This window comes from Nannospalax galili, unplaced genomic scaffold, assembly GCF_000622305.1.
Source record: "Nannospalax galili isolate Female #2095 unplaced genomic scaffold, S.galili_v1.0 scaffold15, whole genome shotgun sequence".
Classification (NCBI taxonomy): Eukaryota; Metazoa; Chordata; class Mammalia; order Rodentia; family Spalacidae; genus Nannospalax; species Nannospalax galili.
Window position 1 is genome coordinate 5,399,847 of NW_008337322.1, and position 23,564 is coordinate 5,423,410.

Genomic DNA, 23,564 nt, shown 5'->3' on the forward strand with positions numbered 1-23,564 from the left:
TGAAAGTTCTGATTATATTAATTTTCTATCCTGTGTTCCCATTATCTAAAAATCAGACGTTCAGAACTCGTTTTTTATGTTTATAGTCTCCTATTTCAAAGATTCTGCAAGTGATAGCCATGGTCTTAAATTGACTTTATGTTTCCTCTTGACCAGTATTTTTAAGCATGATTATGGTCAATTTAAGACCATGGCTATCACTTGCAGAATCTTTGAAATAATTAGTAGCCATCAAATTACTAATGATACTGATTACTAATGATACTGGCAGTAAAGAGAACAGTCCTTTCAAGCATTCAGTTTTACAGGTCTATCACCCTACGTTACACACTCTGGTTCTCCTCTATCAATGCTATTAGGTAATTCTATTTGGCCAAGAGTAATTTCAGAGATATGTTTAACTCACATGTCCCTCAAAGCAAAACCTTTTTAAGTTAAAATGCTTTTTACAGGGTATGAAGAAATGGTTCAGCAGGTTAAGAGCACTTGCTCTTGGATTGGAGTTTGGGTCCCAGCATCCATTTCAGACAACACACACACACACACACGTAGCTCTAAACGCCACAGCTTTCTGCTTCATGAAAAGTTTGGTGGTTTTATGGAATGATATAAAAATTTATCAAGCACAACACCTACACATTCTGAAGGATGTTGTTTTGATTTTTTAAATCCATTTTAATTTCAGGTAGGATTCCTTAGGACTCTTTAAGCTTTATCTACTACGAATCCCAAGAGGAGGGGTTCTGGCTTGATTCCTGTGGCAGAACAGACCTCAGTGAAGTTCCAGCACCACGTCTTAATGCCGGAATTTCTTGCTGTCCTCTTATTTGGCAAACCAGTGCTTCACAGCCGAACGGCGGTGGCTGAGGGGCTGGGCGGCCTTACCGAGCACAAAGGAAGGAACAGCACACGCTGCTCAGTGTCTCCTGATGCCGGGAAATGGCAGCACACACAGATTTAGTGCCTGTTATAAATCAGGACAATCATTTCTCTGGAGTTTACATTCTCTTCACGCAAAGGTCAAACTTTCAGAAAGGATATCTTCCCTTTCTCTGATGATCAGCTCATTCTGTTCTTCCAGTTGCCGGATCTTCTTCTCAGATGATTCCTGCTCTGTTTTTAGTCGCTCTTCTGTCACTTCCTTTTCTTCACTTACTCTGAAAGAAATACAGAAAAATGAAGAAAATTCTATCAGAATAAAAATACATGCCTACAGCTGCAGCTTACCAAATCCACATTTCTTGCAAAGGTGTGAATTCTTCAGGAAAGTTCTCTGTTCTCTAATTTGCTCTCTTATAAAGCAGTCTTCCTCACCTTCACAATAACCTTTATGGCCAGTGTTTTTAAAGAGATGTACAAGAAAACTCTGAAATCATGATCTACATTTTCATCTAAGCAGTGTCAGACTCCAAAGTCACATGAAATGATCATGTCCCCACTTCACCCAGAGTAAGTGAGTTAACAATGTTGTCATCTAAATAAAGGAGACTACTTGACTAGCAGAATAAAAAAGGATTAAAACCCTGACAGGAGGGTATGTCCAGTGCTGGTTTCTTTTTTTTTTCAGATTTTTTTATTTTTCAGAAGCAGTATTTCATTACAGCTTTAACATACTCAATAACAATTTCCACAGCAAAGATACATCTCTTTCAAAAGTAACTATAAAATTTTTAGTTTCACACTTGAATTAATACAGTTATACAATATTCAATTCAGTATAAGCCCTGGTTTCCTAATCCTTGACAAGGAAGCCAAGAGCCTGTTTGGAAAGAAATCAGCATTGTTATCACTAACTTAATTCCTCAGATGATTTTATAAAAATCCATAAAATGTACTTTTCCTTAACTTGAAAAGAGAATCCATACTCTTAGAGTTGGGTGGTAAGTCCATACCCTTAGAGTTCGGTGGTAAGGCTGACAATTGTGCCAGGAGGGCTGAATTTCTTTTGAAGTCTTACATTTTACATGATTAAATAATTAATGGGGTCAACACAGTGCATCATGTACAAAGGGTTAGTGAAAATCAGCAGGGGTCCTTGCATGCCAGCACAGCGTATGAAAAAACTAAATTATTTTGTGTGTTAGAATCAAGAAATGCTTCATACAGAATTCCAGCTTTGGGTACTCATGGAGGGTCTAACACTTCTTCAATTGTCCTTGGTTGACTCCATCTTTGGTTTACACAAGCAACATACTGGGTCATGCTTAACAAGGGTCTGGCTCTTCATCTAAATATCTAGGTTTTGAGTGGGCTTATGAGAGATATGGGAAGTTGAAGATTGAGACTATCTGGCCAGTGATAATGAAAGGATGTTCAACAGGTTGACTTGGAATTCATGTGAGCATCAAAACAGTTCAATGAGCACTGGGAACATGAGACTCACTGTTTTGAACTATGAGAGAATGTGACAAGAGCTAGACTAAGACATGAGGACAAGAAATCTCCCTAAGTGGGGACTGAACAGAGAACTGCACACAGGAAGGTGACAATGCCAATCTGGGCTAATGTGAGGTGGTGTATTCAGGGTCTACAGTGAATTAGTAGGCCAGGGTGAACAAACACAAGCAGGTGGAATGAAAAGTGTGGAGCCCAGGCACCTGCAACTGTATGATGGAAGCAAAAGGGAATTTGTCTGAGTCTGAGTTTATTTCCAATGGGTTATGTGACCCTGCTTCACTGGGGTGTCACAACGAGTAGTTACTAGAGCTGTAATGATGAATGGTAAAATAAAGAAAGAAGCAAAGAATCAGGTTAGAATAGTTTAGTCAATAGGAAATTCTCAGACTCATTCTACTAGGCCTGGCTAACACAGGGATTGGCAGGTAAGAGGTGGTAATAACAGCTGCTCCTTAAAAGGGTATTTGTCCCATGGTTGTATTCTGCCCATTCATGCTCTTGCTATTACTGCAAACAGTAAAGTAACTATGTTTCATGTTTCTAGGAATATATGTGAGCCTAATATACCTGTGTAGAAATTTCCTCTGCACCAAAATATTACATCCTAGAAGGAAGCTTCTTAAGACTCGGGAAGTTCTTTATTTTTTTTTAACACTTATTTATTATTGTGTGTATGTGTGTTTGTTACCCATGGATGTGCACCTACATGCACATGCCACAATGTGTGTGTGGAGGTCAGAAGACAACTTAGGAGACAGTTCTCTCCATCCAGCACCTGAGTTCCAGAGTCAAACTCGGGTCATTAGGTCTAGCAACAAGTGTCTCTACCAGTTTGAGCCATCTTATTGGCCCAAGACTTAGGAAGTTCTAAAAGGAAAGTGGCTAACACTAGGATAAAGTAACCAACTCGCAAGTCTCAGGAAGTCCCTGAAATTTATAAGACTTGCATATCTCTCCCTCCTCCCCTCATATAAGCCTTAAGGCCTCTCCCTCCTCCCCTCATATAAGCCATAAGGTCTCTCCCTCCTCACCTTACATAAGCCTTAAGGCCTCTCCCTCCTCCCCCATATAAGCCTTAAGGCCTCTCCCTCCTCACCCATATAAGCCTTAAGGCCTCTCCCTCCTCCCCCATATAAGTCTTAAGGCCTCTCCCTCCTCCCTCATATAAGCCATAAGGCCTCTCCCTCCTCACCTTACATAAGCCGTAAGGACAGCTGAGAAGACTGACCCGCAGTGTTCTGCCAGCACACTGTGCAGTGCTCTGAGATCACAGCACCCAGGCTTGGATAGACTTTTCAGCAATGGAGCTGCCTTTGAGTAAGTAGCCTATGCTACTGTAAGTGACCCCTCACACAGACACCTGTAAGCAGGCCCAGTAAACTCACTGGTTCATCAAGCTGGACTTTGGTACAAACGTTTCTTTGGTCTGTGATCCCTACCTGGGGTGTGTGGACATTTGCTCACATCTCCCCAGAGTCCTCCGACATGAAAAAATAGGCAGATGAAGGCAGAAGAAACACACTATGGTGAAGGAGTGGAGTCATCAAAACCTCTACTCTAGGAGAATCACAGAACAGGCATCGTCATCAAGCAAGCTTATCTCCTTATTTAATACTGCCCATTCAGGAGCTGGGTCTGCTGGTCACACTGTGAATTACGAGTATGAGCTTAGTGGACAAAGTTTGAGAAAGAAAGGACAGTTTCACAGTGTACGTCACAGAGACAATGGGACATACTGCTTTCAAATGAACAACAGCATTGTGGAAAAGAAGAGATTTTATTATTTAAAGTATTCTAATATAATCACCATAACTTTCTCTTGACAAACCTTGACATTCAGCAGTTACTTAAGATGTGCTGCCTAAAGGAATGCAGGTGCTTTTAGAAACCACACACAGAAATCTGTGTGCATAGTCTAAGAATTACAAATGTCCTCTATGAATGGAAATCGTCAACGAAATACTAGTAAATGGATCTAAGTATATAAAAAAGAACTATACATCATGACCAACTGGGATTCATCACAGGAATACAAAACTGGCCCAACCTCTTAGACTTACTTGATACAATATCCCATATATCAATAGTACAAGACAAAAACCATGTGACTATCTATAATTGATTCATAAAAGCATTTAAAAAAATCTAAGAGCTGTGATTTTTTTTAAAAAAACTCAATAAAACCTGGGAAAGGTCATCTATGGAAAACTCACACCTTCATGGTGAAAGGTGGAATAGGACGAGGATGGCTCCATCCACTACTTCAGTTCAGTGTTGAGGCAAAGAAAAAGAAAAGCATCCAGATTCTGATGGAAGAAATGAACCCATCTCTACATCATGATTTCATACTGAAAACTAAGATGTTATCCATGACCATACTACCCTGAATGTACCTGATCTTCTTCGATCTTCGAAACTAAGCAAAGTTGGGCCTGGACAGTACTTGGATGGAAGAAGTTTAAGAGACTGAAAACTATTGTAATGATAAAAGGTCACAACATCTCAGAAAAAAAAGTCACAACTGTATGTTTATTTACGTTTTTATACTACCAGGGAATAACTGCAAACCATAATTAAGGACATAATCCCATTTATCATTTAGTCATGGAGAATAAAACAAATAGGGACAAATTCAACACAAGGAGTGCAAGCCTTAACATACAACAATTGAACAATATTGAAAAGAAATAAATGAAGTCATGTATATTACTGTCAGACTTAGTACTATTGGACTGAAGAGATGACCTGGTGATTAAAGTACTTGTCTCATAAGCATGATCACCTGATTGTGGAACCTAAGTAACTACCAGGTGGGTGTAGTGGCCTACCTGTAATTCTAGCCTTGGAAGGTGGAGACAGGATCCCCAGAGCAAGTTGGCTGTTGAGATTAGCCATATCAGCAAACTCTGGGTTCGATGAGAGACCCTGCCTCAGTGAATAAGGTGGAAAACCTATTGAGGATGACTCCCAACATCAAGCTCAGACCTCCATATGCACACACAAGCACACATGTGCATATTCACCCATACACATTTGCCCACACAAATGGAAAACATGCATATGCATACAACACACACATGAAAATGGAAAAAGGAAAAGACAGTATCATTAAGATAGTAGCCCCAAACGATGGGACAGATTTAACGCCACAAATCTCAACTGCCTTTTCTGTAGAAACCAATCTGAAAATCCACATAGATAGAAATGAACAAGACTAAAAATTCTTAAGATATTTGTGAAAAAAGGGATAAGGTGGAGGACTTAAAATTACAATTTTAAAACTTACTAAAAACTACATTAATAACCGGGCAGTGGCGCACACCTTTAGTTCCAGCACTCAGGAGGCAGAGGCAGACGGATCTCTGTGAGTTCAAGGCCACCCTGGTCTACACAGTGAGTTCCAGGTCAGCTGGGGCTACAGGGAGATCCTGTCTCAAAAAGACCACAAAAAAAAATAATAATAATACATTAATCAAATGGTGTTATATCAGAATGAAGATAAACCTATAAATCTCAGACTGCACAGAAAAGTTAATTCAAACTTCATCAAACACTGAAATGTAAGTGTTCCACGTATAAACTCTTAAAAGAAAACACAGGGGTGACTCTTCGCCATCTTGTATTAGAAAATGGCTTCCTGAAAGACAAGACACCAAAGCATGATCAACAGGAGAAGAACTGAGAGTTCAACATCCTCAGAATCAAGCCTTTCACAACCTATATCACAGCTTCTTAAACCAGACACACAACAGCATGAGGTCACATGACTGCCGGGGTTCATGAAAATACTGCAAGAGGAAAGAGTTTCTATACACAGTGATCAAAAATGAACTCGAAATCCAATGTGCAGTGATCGGAGGCTCTGGGCCATGCTTGCCCACGCTGCACCCTGTAGTCTAAGCAGAGCACACACACCTTGCCCTGAGCATGCAGCCATGCTAGGCAATGCTGATGAGCGGGCCCTGAAGAAGCTCGACTCAAGAATGGAGATGACGCTTGTCATTAATTACTGTGTTTGCAATGAGCATGCAAAGCTTTCTGCTCTAACAGAAACATAAATGTTTTAATTCTGGAAAACAAAGAATTTTAGTATTTTCACACTGTCATTCCTCAGTGTCTATGTATCAGATGAGTATGTCTTTGGGTTGTGTTGTGTTAGAATGTGTCCTAGTTTGTTTCTCCATTGCTGTGACAAAACACTCTGACCAATACCAACTTGGGGAGGAAACAGTTTATTCAGCTTACATCTTCCAGGTCACAGTTCATCCGGGAGCCCAAGGAAGGAACTCAGGGCAGGAACCTGGAGGCAGGAACTAGTGCATAGGCCATGGAGGAACTCTGCTTACTGGCTTGCTCCCCTGGTCCCTACTCAGCCTGCTTTCTTATGCAACATAGGCCCACCTGCCCAGGGGTGGCACCACCCACAGTGGGCAGGGCCCTCCCACATCACTCAACAATCGAGAAGGTGCCCCATGGACATGGCCACAGGCCAGTTCAATGAAGGCAATTTTCCAATTGAGGCTCCTTCAACCCAGGTGTGTCAAGTTGACACTAAAGCTATCCAGCACAGAATGTTTGATTCTAAAGATTACTGTTTGAACGGATGACTTCAATTTCACTTTTAAAAATCACTAAATGGGGGCTGGAGAAATGGTTCAGTTCTTAAGAACACTGGCTGCTGTTGCAGAGGATCCAGGTTTGATTCCCAGCATCAACATGGCGGCTAACGACCATCTGTTAACTCTAGTTCCAAATGATCTGACGTGCCCATGTGGCTTCTGCAGGCACAGCACATATGGGCACACTCACATACATGCACACAAAGTACTCACACAAAGAAAATAAAAATAAATATAATCAAAAAAAATTTTAAAAATCAGTAAATGAATTATACTTCTAGCCGTATTTCTGACATTTTGCACTACATCTTATGCATAGTGGCATTCTCATTAAAGAAAACGTGAAAATTGCTGAAGATGCTCTACTTCTTGCAACATCAAATATTCAGCCAAGGTTAAATCCTTTAAGTAAAATAAACAAGCAAATTCATTTTATTAATATTCATTTAAAATAAATGGTAAAATTATATGTATACCAAATAATTGATTTGAAATAAAATTCCTTATGATTTATTATCAGTAAATGTTGATTTATATAACTATTTTATATACATATATACTGGGGTCATTTAAAATTTCTCATTGAAAAGGGTCATGAGTGGAAAAAAGTTCAAGAAACCCTGCTCTAAATGATGCCATCCAAAGAAAACAAAAGGAACAAACAATGACAATATAGGAAAAATATTGGCAACTATTATTTCTAATGAGGACCTTCTATATAGAATACATAAAAACTCTAATGATGTGAATAAAAAGACAACCCCACTTAAGTCTGTGAATAGGCAATTCTTCAAATAATATACACAATGACTAACAAGCATATAAAGGTTCCTATTTAGCCATTAGGTAAATGCAGAATCAAACTCAGAATTAGATGTGATGTCACAAACCAGCAGGATGTCTATAAAAAAGACAGGGAATAATAAACATTGAAGGTGTAGATAAACTGGAGCCCTTGTGTGCTGCTGACGGGAATGTAAAGCTGCACAGCTACTAGTGAAAGCAAGCTGACATTTGCAAAGTTCATGAGTTATCACAGGGTTCAGTGGTTCTACTCCAGGCAAGATGCTCAGTAGGAGTGAAAATGCATGTCCACACAAAATATGTGTATGTTCACAGCAGTGCTTTTGATGACAACTACAAAGTTTGGCAAACCAAATGTCTATCTACAAACAAATGAGACACAAAATATGGTGCATACTCTCTACCACCTGGATAAACCCTGACACCACTACACAAAGTTTAAAATGTTTTTTAAAGGCATACATATTATATTGATTATGTTTACATGAGATGTCCAAAACAAGCAAATGGATTGAGACAGAAAGTAGAGGTTCTACAAAAGGACGAAGAAAGCAAGATTTGACTATTAATGGGTTTTAAGGTTTCATGTCAATGTGAAAAGAATATTCTGAACACTTAAACATTATGCTATATTTCTATTAAAGAACTTTTTTCTTCCCCTTTAAAAAAGGTATAAATGTTAAAAGCTATAATTGAGACAAATTATTTTTTAAAGAATTTTTTCATTATTTTATGTACAGCAATATAATTTACATATTAAATGCAGTACAATAGACTTGTTTGATATAGTTTTAAACAGAAGAAACGAGAAAAATCTGAGATTACAAAACAAATTTACTAACAATAGCAACAAAAACCTAACTTAAAATATTGTTATCTTTCCCTGGATTTACTTCATTATTTTTTAGGACATTTTCAGATTTTTTTCTTTTTTGTGTTTTTTAGACTGGGACTTCCTTAGCAACCCCAGCTAGCTTTGAACTCATAGCAGTCCTCTAGCCTCAGCCTCCAAGTGCTGGGATTACAGGCGGGTACTATCCTGTCCAGCTTCTGTTATGTTTATTAGACAGATTAGACTACAGCTTTCCCCAGGTTATCTTTGTCAGAGTTTGGTACCACAATGGAGGCTAATGAGAGGCAGGTGTGGTGGCTCACGCCTGTATTCTCAGCACTTGGAAGGTGGACGCAAGAGAATCTGTAAGCAGTTCATGGCTGGCCTTGAACACAAGGTGAGTCTGAGGTTAGTCTGGGCTATTAGAGACCCCATCTCAAAAAATACATATAAAAAGATTATGGACAATTCACAAAATGAGTACTACCTGAGGTGAAGAGGTTAACAAGTAAATTTTAACTTACACCAGAACATTCCTGTGGAATTTAAACATGCATTTAAGTGATGAAAGATTTGATGGGCTTTAATAGTCACATGCCATGTCACTATCGCCTATGTTTTGTTCCTGGAGAAATGGTATGTAGCAGTGTGTCTGTGTGTACACACCTGCACATGCCACGGCATGTGTTTCACGAACATGTGGAGGTCAGAGGACAGCCTTGTTTGAGACAGAGTCTCTGTGGTTTGCCTCTCCCCAGTTTACAGGAGGCTAGCTAGCTTACGAGCTCCCGGAATTCTTCACCTCCTCTCATCTGGTGGGGCAGTACCAGTGTTACAGACCCACACTTCTGTGCCTGACTTTACGTGGGTAGGTTCCGGGCACTCCCACACAGGTCCTCCTGCTTCCACAGCAAGCGCGTCACCCGCTGAGCCAGCCTCCCCGCCCCATGTGGCATTTGTCAGGTGTAGCTATGTCTGATTTTTCTGTATTCAATTTACTTTTGCAATCATTATCTTAATTTCTATAGTAATTATGTAGAAATTCATGTATCTATCTTTATTTCTAAATTCTTAAGCTTGAAACTTTTGCTAAGGCTTCAGAAAAATTAAAGTTTATGCCTCAATATAGACAGAAAAGACGAGTTAGAGATTTAAGGATGAGCCCTCAACATGCCCTCCAACAGCAAAGCTTCCAAAAAACTTACCAGCATTTTAAGCTGATGCGTTTTGTTATAAATATTGGGCCACCAGAGACAATACAGATTTTAAATGTACTGATCAATTTCTCTCAAGTCCTGATCAGGTGGCTCAGGGACCTTACCACTTCTGTTACTGTGTCTCTCACGTGCTTCTGCCTTCTCCAGTGACTCACAGTTTACTGAGGTCTGAGTTTCTTGGGTAGGACAGTAAACAAGAGGAACATAATCTCAATGCTTAGAAATAGGTGGGCCTTCCTTTCAGCGTGGGTTTGAGTAGAGATTGTATTCATTTAATCAGGAGCTAGACTACTTGAGGTACACGGCCACGCATTCTTCGGTAAACCTTCCTTCAGCCGGGCCAGATGCTGCTTCTCAAGGTCTGCTCCACACTCGGGTTTATGCTTGCTCAGCCAGAAGGTCTGCCCAATGGCTTCAACTTCTACTAACACTGCTGGTCTGACTGTGGCCGTACTTTTGGTTGTTTTACTGTAATTATGCCTGTGCTAATCCATCTACAAGCCTGGGTCTTTGAATGGTTCTTATCTCTTCTAGAACTCTGAGACCAGCATGCAGCTCTCCCCTCCAACCAGGTTTTAGGCCTCTCCCCGACTACTTCAAGTAGTTCTTAGGATTCTGTCCCCTCCTCCTGAAAATTGTTTTGCTTTGTTTTACAAAGGGAAGGTGGAGAATCATATACAAAACAGTTCCTGTCACTTCCATGGCAACTGCTGTCAGGCCCTCCCCCAATACTTGCACCACAGGAAATGCTTACAGCTTTGCTTTATCAGTTTTCTTGTCAAATGGGTCCATGGACAAAAATCTTTTGGGAGGGTTCAAGCCTCCCCTTGTTCACTGTCCCCGGAAGGCCGCTCCCCCTTGCCTATATTTGGTCTTCATGATTCTCTTACCTACTTTGGCTATTTTCAGGGGGTCCACATGGGGTTTGCTAGCGCTCACTACTGTCCTCTGATAGCACAGGTCTCCTTAGATCTGGATTATTAGTTGGTTACTCTACAATCTCAGCTTTGTTTCAAGAAATGCCCTGTGTTTTCAGCTTGTTCCACATTTTTATTATTGTAAGGCAAAAACACAGTATCCTTTAAGTCATTAGCTTTATTTATGTAATTATTTATATATGTTTACTTTTTTATATATTTGTTCTTGTACTTATCTAACACTTCCTTTTAATTTCCAAAGCCAGAACAAATTTAATATAACATGAAAGAATATTAGATTATCCTACGAAATTGTAATATTTATTTACAAAAGGGAAAGAACAACTTCACAATGAAGAGACTTTGAGCAATATGTCTACCACCTTCACCACATAATCAGGGCTAACACTGCCAGTGAAGAGACACATAAATGTCAGGTGGTACCCTGATATTCTACCTGTGACAAGGCTGAGAAGGACTGAAACAGGATCACAGACTGGAAAAGAAGACCTGACAACTGATGACGTCACGAGCCCCGAATCAGAACACTACAGAGAAAAATGGCATTAGGGGCGTAACAGTGGTAAACTACAACTAAGGGCCACAACTTCACTAATATGATTGTTCCAATCATAAATTCCTGGTTTTATTTGTTTTACTCCTTTAATACAAAATGTTGAGAAAGCTGTGTAAAGGAAGTGTGCCACCCAACACAAGCAATGCACACACAGGGAAGGGGAGGGGAGGGAACCATTTCCAACCTTTTTACTTAATTTGCAATTTTAAACTGGGTATGGAAGTGCACACCTTTCATCCCAGCACTCAGGAGGCAGAGGCAATGGATCTCTGTGAGATGGAGTCCAGCCTGGTCTCCATAGTGAGTTCCTGGCCAGCTGGGGCTACAGGGAGACCCTGTCTCAAAAAAAGGCACCCCTCAATCTGCAGTTTTATCTTTTAAATCAGATATTTTTAATACTAGTATAATTTCAAGCGAATTTAAACTGGAAAAAAAAAATATACTAAGTAATGATTTAGCATTTTGACCTTTGCAAAAGCCAACATAAAATATCACTTAAGAATATCTAAACATCTTTGTTATATCTTAAATTATCCAAATACTTTAAGAACTATCAAAAAAATTTGAGTATAAGATAACAAAAATTATGTCTCTGACAAAGGCTTTGAAAAAGAACAAATGGAGCTGGAGAGCTGGTTTGGCAGTCAAGAGCATTTATTGCTTTTGCAGAGGATCAGAGTTTGGGTCTGTTGGGTAGATGTCCTCAGAGAAGCTAGAACTGCACCTCCAAAGACTCAGAGGAGGCACTCTAGAGACTGAGCTGAGACACGTTGAGTGAACTGGGAAAAAGGGGAGGAGCCACTGCCATTTTGGAAATGGAGCCCCAAACCACTGGCGGAAGCTGATGGCACTGGTGCGGTTCAAATATGGGGAAGAAAAAGGCTATGGGAATTCATGCCTTTGTAAGTAACCCTTTCCCAGATGTCATAAACTATGAAAAACCCATATAGGAAGTATTCTGCCGGTTTTGTTAGCCCTGGGACCTCAGAGGGCATGTGGGGGCTCGGGGGGGGGGGGATTTGGAGAAACAGGTTCCCAGCACCCATGTCTGGCAGTTCATCACCTGTAACTACAGCTCTGGGAGATCTAATGCCTATGGCCTCCACAGTCACCTGCATGTAAGCACACATACCCTCCCATACATGCAGACACATACATGCAAATATACATTCTTAAAAAATAAAGTAAATCTTTAAAAAGAACATACATAGCAAATGTTCAGTAATTGTTTTTCAATCAACTATTATGAAAGTTAATACAGTAAAAAAAATTCTTTAACTCCTAAGGTACTATGAGAATACTGAATTCTCAAATGTCATAAGTCAAGAAATTCAAGTCATAGCTCCAACTCTGAGAAGGCAACCAACACAAAGACTCTTCTTGCCAGGATGTCTGAGGATCTCTGTACTTTAACCCTTCCCTGGTTTGGCTCAATGACTTTTCCTTTCATATGTGTATTTCAGGTCTATGAAATGTTAGTTTTGGGTAACAGGCATATAAATGAATTATGAAGGAGAAAAATCAGAATCCATAAGCACACGGGTAAAAATACATTACAATTAAAACTGAGAAAGGGCTAGAGAGCTGGACAATGTATGTATGTATCACATGGGCCTTTCAACTTTTTCTTAATCAAAATAGGTCTCAAGCCTGAGTCTGAATAAATCCATCAAAGTCAGAGGAGATTATCCACCTTCAGATGGCTCTGCACAAACACCATGCAAAAGGGAAAAAATGACTGGGATAGAAAAACTAACTTCTAGGAGACAAAGTCTGGTCAGACCAGAAGAAAGACTGTTGAGTGCACATGAGTTAGTCAAAGACTCTTTGAATTAGAGCTCTGAGACTAGACCATCTGAATGAATTCTGACATTGTCTTCCAATGTTAAAGTCCATGAAAGTTCAATGGTTTTCCACCTAAAATGAGTTAAAGGTTCATCTTTTAGAATTTTCTACATAATTCATGATAAAAATTATTGCATACTGTGCTTCTAATCCTAAAATACTTCATTAAAGCTTCTAAGGAGTAAAAACAAACAAGAACCCCTTGAGTTACTGAAAAATCAAAGGCTAACATTCCTACTATACTACAGTGTACATTTAACTATGATCACAAGTCATAATTTCTTTTGGGGGAGGTCTTTTTGAGATAGATCTCCCTGTAGCCCCAGCTGTCCTGGAACTCACTCTGTAGACCAGGCTGGCCTTGAACTCACAGAGATCTGCCTGCCTCTGCCTCCCGAGTGCTGGGATTAAAGGCGTGCTCCACCATGCCCGGCACAAGTCATGATTTTAAGAAGAGAACATAAAGTAACATCTAACTCACTTTGAGGCTCTGCCGCCACACTTACTATTTTCAGCTCAGAAATGCCAAGTAGAAATGGCAAAATGGAAAAATCAGATTATCTGGGCCTGAAGAACTTGTCCTCAAAGAGTTACAGTACAAGCAGTCCCTAGGGGATGACGAATGAGCTGACAATGGGGGCCCAGGGCAAGAGATAGAGGGGAGAATCGGGTTCCTTTAGTACAGAGATCCTTTCTATCAGCAATGCGCCTGTGGCCATAATTATTCTATGATGTTAAAACCTATTTTCCTTTGACAAGCAAGTCTATAGTACAATCTGTATTAGGTCCACAGCAGCCCTCACACCTTAAAAGCCTCAGTAAAAGCAACAATATGTATCAGAGAGAATTGACACCACTTTCAGCACCAACTACAATGTTTCCCAAAGTCATTCATTTCTCAGATCCCCATATGAGAAATATGAGAAACACTGCTTTGCCCATCTATGCAAACAGTTCATTAGTTTTACTGTCAAAGACTTTCTGAAGTCACTTAATGCAGCAGCTTCAAAGAAAGAATTCTCTCCATCCTGATACCTTTTAGAAAAAGATCAATCAATATCCTACTTATCCTTCTGCAAATGTAAATCAATGCTAGACACCTTAGGGAAACCCCTTCATTTACTTGAAACCCATATATCAACTCATCCCTTAGTACTTTTCCACATGCTAAATAATTCCCATTACCGTAATTTATCTTTGTGGTATCTAGTCTCCATCAGCCTGTACATTTCGATTCACCTATCTATACTATTATTTTATTAGTCCAGTTAACACAAGAGGAAAAGTTCCCTAAACATACACAGATTATTATTAACTCTTGGCAGAATTTTTTTAATCTGGTTTATTTTCTTGCTTGCTAGCATAACTCTGCTCACTCACATTCAGGTGACAGAGTCTAAAAAGGGGTTTATTTTATTTATCGATGTGCCTAATCACGACCCCTTTCTCTAACACAAATTTGAAACTTCACCTAAAATAAAGCCAGTGGATTTTCATGAGAGCTGAAACCCTGTATGTGTGCTATATTTGAACATATTAGGAACACGGGGTTTCTAGCCATTCAGACATGGTTCTCCATTTGCTTTACTCAACTAGGCACCTGATGCCCTGTTATTGGCACCATTATTTTTAACTCTGAAGAATTCATTTTTCTAGCCTATTAGGCTAATGCTAAATTTTATTTACATCTTTTATTCATAATCACTTTCATTTAGAGCCATTAATAAGTCTTTAGGCACCTTTCAGAGTCCTTGTTAGATAGCATCAGAAAAGTTAATAACAGGAGACTCACATAGACCCCCCCACTAAATTCATCCAAGGTACTGGTAAGTCACTTGGAGTTGACATATACAAGTACCCACATAACATTACTGAAGTCAAGATCCTGTTTCCAAAAAGGCAACGTCTCACAGGGTGGGGTGGTCGGGAAGAAGTCTAGCTCTTCTGAGGCTACTCTAAAACTGAAAAGCACCATCTTTAAAAGTTACCATTGGCAACTGCCTTTAGATTGCACGTCACTCTATGACTGAAAAAACCCCGTTTGTGCCATATGCTGTGCTGAGAGCTACTGAACATTCATCCTGTTAATATGCGGTCAATGGCCAGGGCTGGGTGCAAAGCAATCGTGGCAACTTCTCTCTTGAAACGATGTCATCAGAGCAGAGTTACAGTGTTCAATATGTCACAGAAATATGTATGTTTTCTGAAGTTCCTGACACTTTCTGCATTTGGTTTGACCCTACACAATTTATGAACATAATTCTTCATAGCTATTTTTTTCTGAAAAAGGTCTGAATTAAGATAACTTTTAAAGATTCCATCTCACCATTTTCTATTAATACTTCATCATTATTCTCTATTTACTCTAAATTGAGTCTATTGATTTTAAAAAACCAATATGCCAGACAAGACAGGCAAAAAAGCAGCAAATTTTGTCTTATTTTATATGACATAATTTAGAAAACAAAGTTTATAAATATTAAAGTGTGTTTGCTCACAAATAAGAACATTTAAATGCCATTTTCACAAAGAAAACGATTTTCTTCTCTTAAACATGAAAAGTGAGCTTTCATTTCCCGTCTCTTCACTCTTCGCTTTGCATTTCCTTCTTGAACAGTGAGCAGGACTTGGGGCAGAGTCAGAATCGGATTGAGATAAAGATGGCATCTGCATGGAGTTGTTCATTGGGGCCCTGGCAGGTGAAGAAGAATGTCCACACATGGAGGTCTGGAAGGAGGTGTTGGAAACTAAGCCAGAAAGAAGAGCATCCATGGGGAGACACGGCCAGCCATGCACGCTGTGCCAGAGCCCAAGTAGGCTGAGGTGCAATGCATGTCTTCACTGGCAGTGGTGATCTAGCATGGAGGCTCAGAGTCCACAGTTGGAGATCATCTAGGCAGGAGTTGGATGTGGGTGCTAATGTAGTATAGCCAAGAAAGAGGGAAGAAAGTATCTACCCCAAATTCACCTGAAAACATGGTATCAGACCATAAGAAGCCAAGGAGGACAAACACTCAGTGGGCAGCTCTGTGTGTAATGTCAGACCCCAGGCAGAAAGAGCAGAGTAATCCTCAAGAAGGTATGGAATGACAGAGCCTGTGGTGGGTGAGGAGACTACAATTACCAAGGGATGGCCTGACCTGCAAAGGCGAGGTCTAAGGAGAGGAGACAGAGCATTCAGATAGAGAGAACAAGCCAACAGGAAAGGAACCTGGGGGTAGTGAAGAAAACATTCAGGCACAGGGAAGCCTGGACTGATGTGCTGGTACATTATAGGAGAAGGAGACATCCACGGGAGAGGAACAGGTGAACTGGAATGGGCAGATGGGGTTCTAGCAGGCTCAGGAAGGTTTCTATGCAGTACAGGGAGCAGCAATAGAGATGAAAGATTCGTTATATGAAAGATAATTACACAAAGATGCCAATAAAACAAAACAAAGAAAAAGAAGTTCTCATTGGAAGTGAGAGTTATAATTACAGGCATTTAAAAAGTACCTTTGGACATTCACCAAAACAACCACATCCATGGGCTGGAGAGATAGCTCGGTGGTTAAGAGCACTGGCTGCTCTTGCAGAGGACCCAGGTTAGATTCCCACATGATGGCTAATAACTGTCTTTAACTCCAGTTCCAGGGGATCTGACATCCTCTTCTGTTCTCCCTGGGCATTGCACGACACAGGTGCACTTACATACATGCAGGCAATACTCTCATACACACAAAGTAGAAGTAATAAAATATATATTTTTTAAAAAATCAGAAAGAGGGACTGGGGAGATGGCTCAGTGGTTAAGAGCACTGGCTGCTCTTGTAGATGACCCAGGTTAGATTCCCAGCACCCACATGGTGACTAACAACTGTCTGTTAATTCCAGTTCCAGGGGATCCAACACCCTCTTCTGCCCTCTGTGGACACTGTACAACATGGATGCACTTACACATGCAAGAAACAGATTCCTACACAAAATAAAAATAATAAATATTTTTAAAAATCCAACCACATCCAGGCCAGGCATGGTGGCGCACACCTTTAATCCCAGCACTTGGGAGGCAGAGGCAGGCAGATCTCTGAGATTGAGACCAGGCTGGTCTACATAGTGAGTTCCAGGCCAGCTGGGGCTACAGAGAGACCCTATATCCTAAGCTATAAAACAAACCTCACAAAAGCATTTTTAACTGTTATTTGAACGTTACAGAAGCAAACCAGGAGTATATAACAGAAAACAACAGGAAAACCATCAAAGACCTGGATATTTTATAACACAGTTCAAAAAAATCCAGGCAAATAGTACCAAAAGAAAGTATAAAAACGACACAGACCTGAATGAAAATGAAGGATGTAGGCAAAATGAGAACAGGTTGAGGAGAAAGTTTGCGGCACTACATGCTCGGGCCCCAACCTGAGATAGAAAAGGAGAGCAAACTGAGCCAGAGCCAGAGAAAAACGGAAACAGCAGAGTCGAGAAAGCAAAACCAGGGAACTAGAGAACAGAAAACTGGGGGAAAGGCCAATGAAAAAAAAGCTGGTTCTTTGAAGAGTCAGTAGAATTGATAAGCCTAGCAAAGACAAGAGAAGGTTCAAATGGCTGCCATCAGAAGTAGAGGGTTACAGACCCCGTGGATGGATCAGGACAGGAAGAGAGCACTATTAACTTTATGCTTATAAAGTGGACAACTTAGAAACACCGAAACAATTTTCAAAAACTCCAAACTCCAAACATTCCACCAAGCTAAAACAGACAATCTGAATAATCTTACAGCCACTAAAGAAAGCATTTAAAGTCTCTTTAAAATGAAATGCACAGTGCATTCTGCTTCTCCCTCTCAGGAAGCCTCCCTCCCACTGCTGTTTTCTGGTTTCTGATCTTCGGATTTTCCAGTTGAAACACTGTTATCTAAGAATTTGGAGCTAGCATCCAGCTATGAGAGAACACGCAACATTTGTCTTTCTGAGTTTTCTCACTCTGATTGTTTCCACTTCCATCCATTCACCTGTGAACTTCATTTTTCTTAACAGCTAAATAATATTCCACCATGTAAAGGTACCACATTTTCATTATCCATTCATCAGTTGATAAACATCAAGCTTGCTTCCAACCCCTGGCTATTGTTAAAAGAGCAGCAGTGAATATGGATGAGCAGGTTTCTCTGAAGTAGGGTACAGAGTTCTTCACATACATGCCCAAGAGTGGCATCATGTGGGAGATCTATTTCTGGCCTTTGCAGAGTCTCCACACTGATTTTCATAGTGGCTGCATCAGCTTGCCCTGCACCAGCAGTGGGTTAGGAGTCCCCACACCCTCACCAGCACTTGTCATTGTCTGTCTTTTGGATCTTCACCACTCTGACTGAGTAAAGTGAAATCTCAAAGTGGTTTTGATTTGCATTTCTCTGGTGACTAAAGACAGTGAACATTTAAAAATATTTCTCAGTCATTTGTGTTTCTTCTTCTGAGAATTCTCTGTTCAGTTCGATTGCCCAATTTTTAATTGGGTTGTTTGGTTTTTGTTTGTTTGTTTTTTAGGTTTAGTTGTATGAACTCTTTGCATAATCTAGATACTAACCCCTGTCAAATGTATAGCTGATAGAGATATTTTTTTTTTCCCATTCTGTGGGTTCCTCTCCACTTGAATGATGGTGGAGAGATAGAATGCAGTGCATGAAGGAGGAAAGCAGAATCATGGAGTAGAAGGGCTAAAGGAGGCATGGAATGGGAGAACAGGGCAGAGGAGGGTGTATGGGGAGGGATAACTAACACTGCAGGGCTTTAGAAGTCATATGGAAGTCAAACCCTATAGAAGCTTCTTAAAGTATATACATATACAAAATAAAAAGACATTAAAAAGGGTTACCTATAACATGTCACCCCTACTGGGACCATAGGCTATCAAAGAAAAAGCCCAATGCCAGGAATGGACTCCTTCTTTCAAAGATATTGACCAGGGGTTCCCACAGATCCTCAAACAATATTAGCCATTGCCCCTTACTGAATGGTAAGACCCTATTGCTGAAGATACTACACACATGAGCTGTAGAACAAACAAGGAGAAATTAAGCTGGTGCTGACTTGAGCGCCTCATCTCCACTGGCCAGTATTCAGAGGCTGGAAGGTGCTAGGCTACTGGAAGTTAAAAATAATCATCAATCTTGCCCAGCTATGAATCCAGCGAGCTACAAGAAGTGGCCTGGATATACCCACTACTGAAATAGTGGTATGAATGTTATCAGAGTTATCAACCACTTTCTGGTTGGATTTAAGGTCAGCTTCCCAAGATGCAGCTCATACCTGACACTAATAACAGGTCTAAGAACATGAGGACAGACAGGTCCCAGGCCCCAGGGGAAACCCTACTACTCTTATTCTACTAAACAGACACAGCATTAAACTGACTCCTAATGGCTTATTGCTATACCCGTAGATTAGTGCATCTCTCAGCTGTCGGCAGAGAAGCTCCTCATGCAGCAGATGGTGATTAACACAGAAACTCATAACTGGTCAACGTGCAGAGAACAAAAAAGATTGCAGAGCGCTTATCCCTGAATATCAAACCTCTGCCTCCTAGGGTTCACAGATCATTGTGGAAGAGGAGGTAGAAAGACTGTAGAGCCAGAGTTTTCCAAACAGTTGGACAGTTGCCCTAATGAACTCACAGCAATAATAACAGCATGCACAAAACCCACACAGGCTCAAGTCAGACAGAATCCCAGCACGAATTGGGAGGTGGGTAGGAGGTCTAAATATGATCAAAATGTATTGTATGAAATTTGCAAAAATTCAGTTAAAAAAAAAAAGAAATCTTCAGGCCCATATCATTTCACTGAAGAATACTAATAAAGAGTTAAGTGAGAACTAATACCACTGCCAAACAAATGACAGGCGTGCCTATAATCCCAGTGCTTTGGAGGCTGAGGCAGGAGGATCCTAAGTTCAAGGCCAGACTCTGCTATGTATAGACACTGTCTCAAAAACTTAAAACTAAATCGAAATCAAACAAACAAAATCTAGATGAAAAAAAAAAAAAAAACCCAAATACAATTTCCTATAATTTCTTCAAGGAATTACAAGGGGAAAAATTCCTGACTTATTTTATAAAGTACTCTTACCATGACTCAAAATTCAAACAAAGTACAAAAAAGCAAAGCTCAAGACCAGTATGTTTCAAGAATTTTGATATAAAAATTCCCAACAAAACAATGCATAAAAATAGTGCTAACAAATAAGTTGTATAACATGTATGCAAGTCTAGGTAAACATGCAAAATTCAGTCAGTGTAACCCACCATACTGTAGGATAAGAAAGAAAATTAATGTATCAAGTGACATAGAAAAAAAAAGCATTTAAATCTAAAGCATGAAAATCTAGCATGCAACAAAGCAAAATCTAGTGATTGGACAGGGTTTGGCGGCATGCAACACCAAACTAACAGAATAGTTTAAAAGCCCAATAATTTGGGGCCAGCCTGGAAAACACACTGAGATCTCATTTCTGAAAAGAAGCAGGAGGAGGGGGAAGAGGGGGCAGGGGGAGGAAAAAAAAGGAGAGGAAGAAGAGGAAGGGGGGAGGAAGAAGAGGAGGAGGAAGAGGAAGGGGAGGAGGAAGAGGGGGGAGCATGAGGAGGAAGAGGAAGGAGAGGAGGAAGAGGGGGTAGAGGAGGAAGAGGAAGGAGGAAGAGGAAGGAGAGGAGGAAGAGGGGGTAGAGGAGGAACCAGGAACAGAGAAGAGCACCTCCATGTGATACAGATGCACAGTCAATCTGCATCCAACAAGGACACATGGAATGCTTCATCCTAGAGCAAAGATGCTGCAAAGATACCATCTCTCACCATGTTTTACTTACACAGAACTAACAAGCCTAGCCAGGACCATAAGGCAAGAAATGAAAAGATATACATCATGGAAAGAAAACACTACAAGTGTCCCTATCCGCACATGACATGATTCTGGACAGAAGAATCCCAAGGAGTCAAACAACAGCAAAATCCTTAGAATTAATCAGTGAACTCACTAAAGTTGTGGGAATTAAGATCAACATAAAATTCTATCACATTCCTATACACTATTAATAAATAAAAAAAAACAAAATAAAAATCACAGTATTTACAATTGCTCCAAAGAAAATTAAATATTTAAATATAAATAAATATGACAAAAACTTGTACAAGATCTGCATACTAAAACTTAAAAAACATCTACCGAGGAATTCAAATACCTAAATAACTGGAGACATATAACCATATTCTTGGATTAGAAAAGTCAATACAGAAATTTTTATTTCTTCCTAAAATTGACCCACAGTGTGATGAAATATCTGTTTTCATAGATGCAGAAAAGCTTGTGCCAAAGTCAGAATGTAAAGAACTAGCATTTCTCCTTATGAAAAACACGAATGACACAGAAGGGATCGCGCTTCAGCATTCAGCTTTCTATACTGGACATGTGCAGTAATGACTGCTGGGGAACAGACAGACCGTGCAGTGAGGAACTCAGAAAGAGACTCACGCAAACATGTGCCTACCGATGTCTGACAGAAGCACACGAAAGACTTCTATAAATGGTGCTGAAGCAACTAACCAGACATCAAGAAAAACAAAACCTGGAAGTCTCAACTTAGACAAAAATCATACAATTTTTATTACATCATTTTTAGATTATTATATTATACAATTTAGACACAAATTAATTCAAATGAACTTACAGGGGGAAAACGACATGCTCATCTAGTTTAAGTTAAAATCATTTAAATTATGGAAGTCCCTGAGGATGAAGAGACAAGCTACATATCCAACATAGGACCTGTACCTAAAACATACACACATAATCAACTCTTAAAAATTCAGCCAAAAAACTCAACCATCAGGGCTAGAGATGGCTCAGCAGTTAAGAGCACTAGCTGCTCTTGCAGAGGGCCTGGGTTCAATTCCCAGCATCCACATGACAGCTAACAACCATCTGTAACTCCAGTTCCAGGGGATCTAATACCCTCTCTCACCTCTGCGGGCATTACACGACACGAGTGCACTCACACACATGCAGGCAATACACGAATACACATAAAATAAAAATAACACATATAAATAAATAAAACCAAGCACTGCAATAAGAAATGCCCCCAAAGAATGCACAGACTTCCCCCAAAGAACATACAGACAGAAATAAGCACATGAAGCAAGGCCCATCATTACAGAAAGACAAGCTAGCACCAAGATAGCACTAAGTGCTTATGCGAACTCCTAAAACTAGACCTATACAAATGTGTATACTAGAATTCAGAAAAATCTCGATTTCTTACATTGCTGGTGGGACTTTAAAATGGTTGAATCATTCTGGAATGCAGTTTCTTATACAGCTAAGCATGTACTTATCCCAAAGAAATCAAAATGTCAGGCATACATGGTAACCTATGTATGCTTCAGTGTTCATAGCAGCTACACTTATTACTGTCAAAATCTGGAAACAATTTAAATGTTCTTCAATAGATGAATAGCTGTATTAGTTACTTTTCTGTTGCTGTGATAGAAACACCATGAACAAAGGAACTTATAAAAGGAAGAGTTTACTTGAGCTTATGGTTCCAAAGGGGCAAGTGTCCATCATGGTGGGAAGGCATAGTGGCAGAGGTGGCTGGAGGAGCAGAAGCTAAGCTCTCACATCTTCAAGTAAGCACAGGAAATAAGAAAACACCACAGATCCAGCAAGGCTTAAGAACTCTACGCCCGCCCCCAGTGACGTGCTTCCTCCAGCATGGCCACACCTTCTAAGGTCGCCCAACACAGTGCCACCAAGTGGGGACAAAATGTCCAAATATTTGGCACCTATGAGGACATTCTCATTCAAACCATTGCAGTAACTAAACAAGCCAGACCTATACACCATGAACGACCACTCAGCAATACAAAGGAACAAACTACTGAAAAGCAAAAACGTGGATGGATTGAAAGAATTATGCTGAGTGAAAAAAAGCCCATCTCAAAAAAGTTACATACTATAAGATCCCATTCACATAGTTTTTTTAAATGACACAATATTTTCCTGACTCACACAGATTCGTGGTAGTTTGTGATTAGCAAAGCAGGTAGGAAAGAATCTGTGCCAAAGCTGTAGAGATGGCTCAGTGCTTAATAGCACTTGCTGTTCTTCCAGAGAACCACCATCAGGCAGCTCACAACAGTCTCCAACTCCAGCTCCATGGGACCTAACAACCTCTTCTGGTACCCATGGGCACCCACATACATACACAGAGACATATGCACACAGACACATAGATTTTCTTTAAAAAGAGCAATAAAGAAAGAAAATAAAGTATCTGTGCTCTTAAGAAGGTAGTACTAGAATTGGGAATGTAGCTCAGTGGAAGATC

The 23,564-nt window shown here is 40.1% G+C and overlaps 1 protein-coding gene across 4 annotated transcripts in view; it reads right to left on the reverse strand.

Moving 5' to 3' along the window:
* Window positions 1–23,564, reverse strand: part of Kiaa1328 (KIAA1328 ortholog) — a 335,550-nt gene that overhangs the window by 293,575 nt on the left and 18,411 nt on the right. For 3 of the 4 annotated variants that reach the window (XM_008832505.3, XM_008832506.3, XM_029563283.1), the window contains exon 5: window positions 1,042–1,157. The exons of the other annotated variant lie outside the window; for it this stretch is intronic. In XM_008832505.3, the coding sequence (XP_008830727.1) occupies window positions 1,042–1,157 (116 nt within the window). The remainder of the gene's footprint in view (window positions 1–1,041; window positions 1,158–23,564) is intronic. 4 annotated transcript variants of the gene reach the window in all.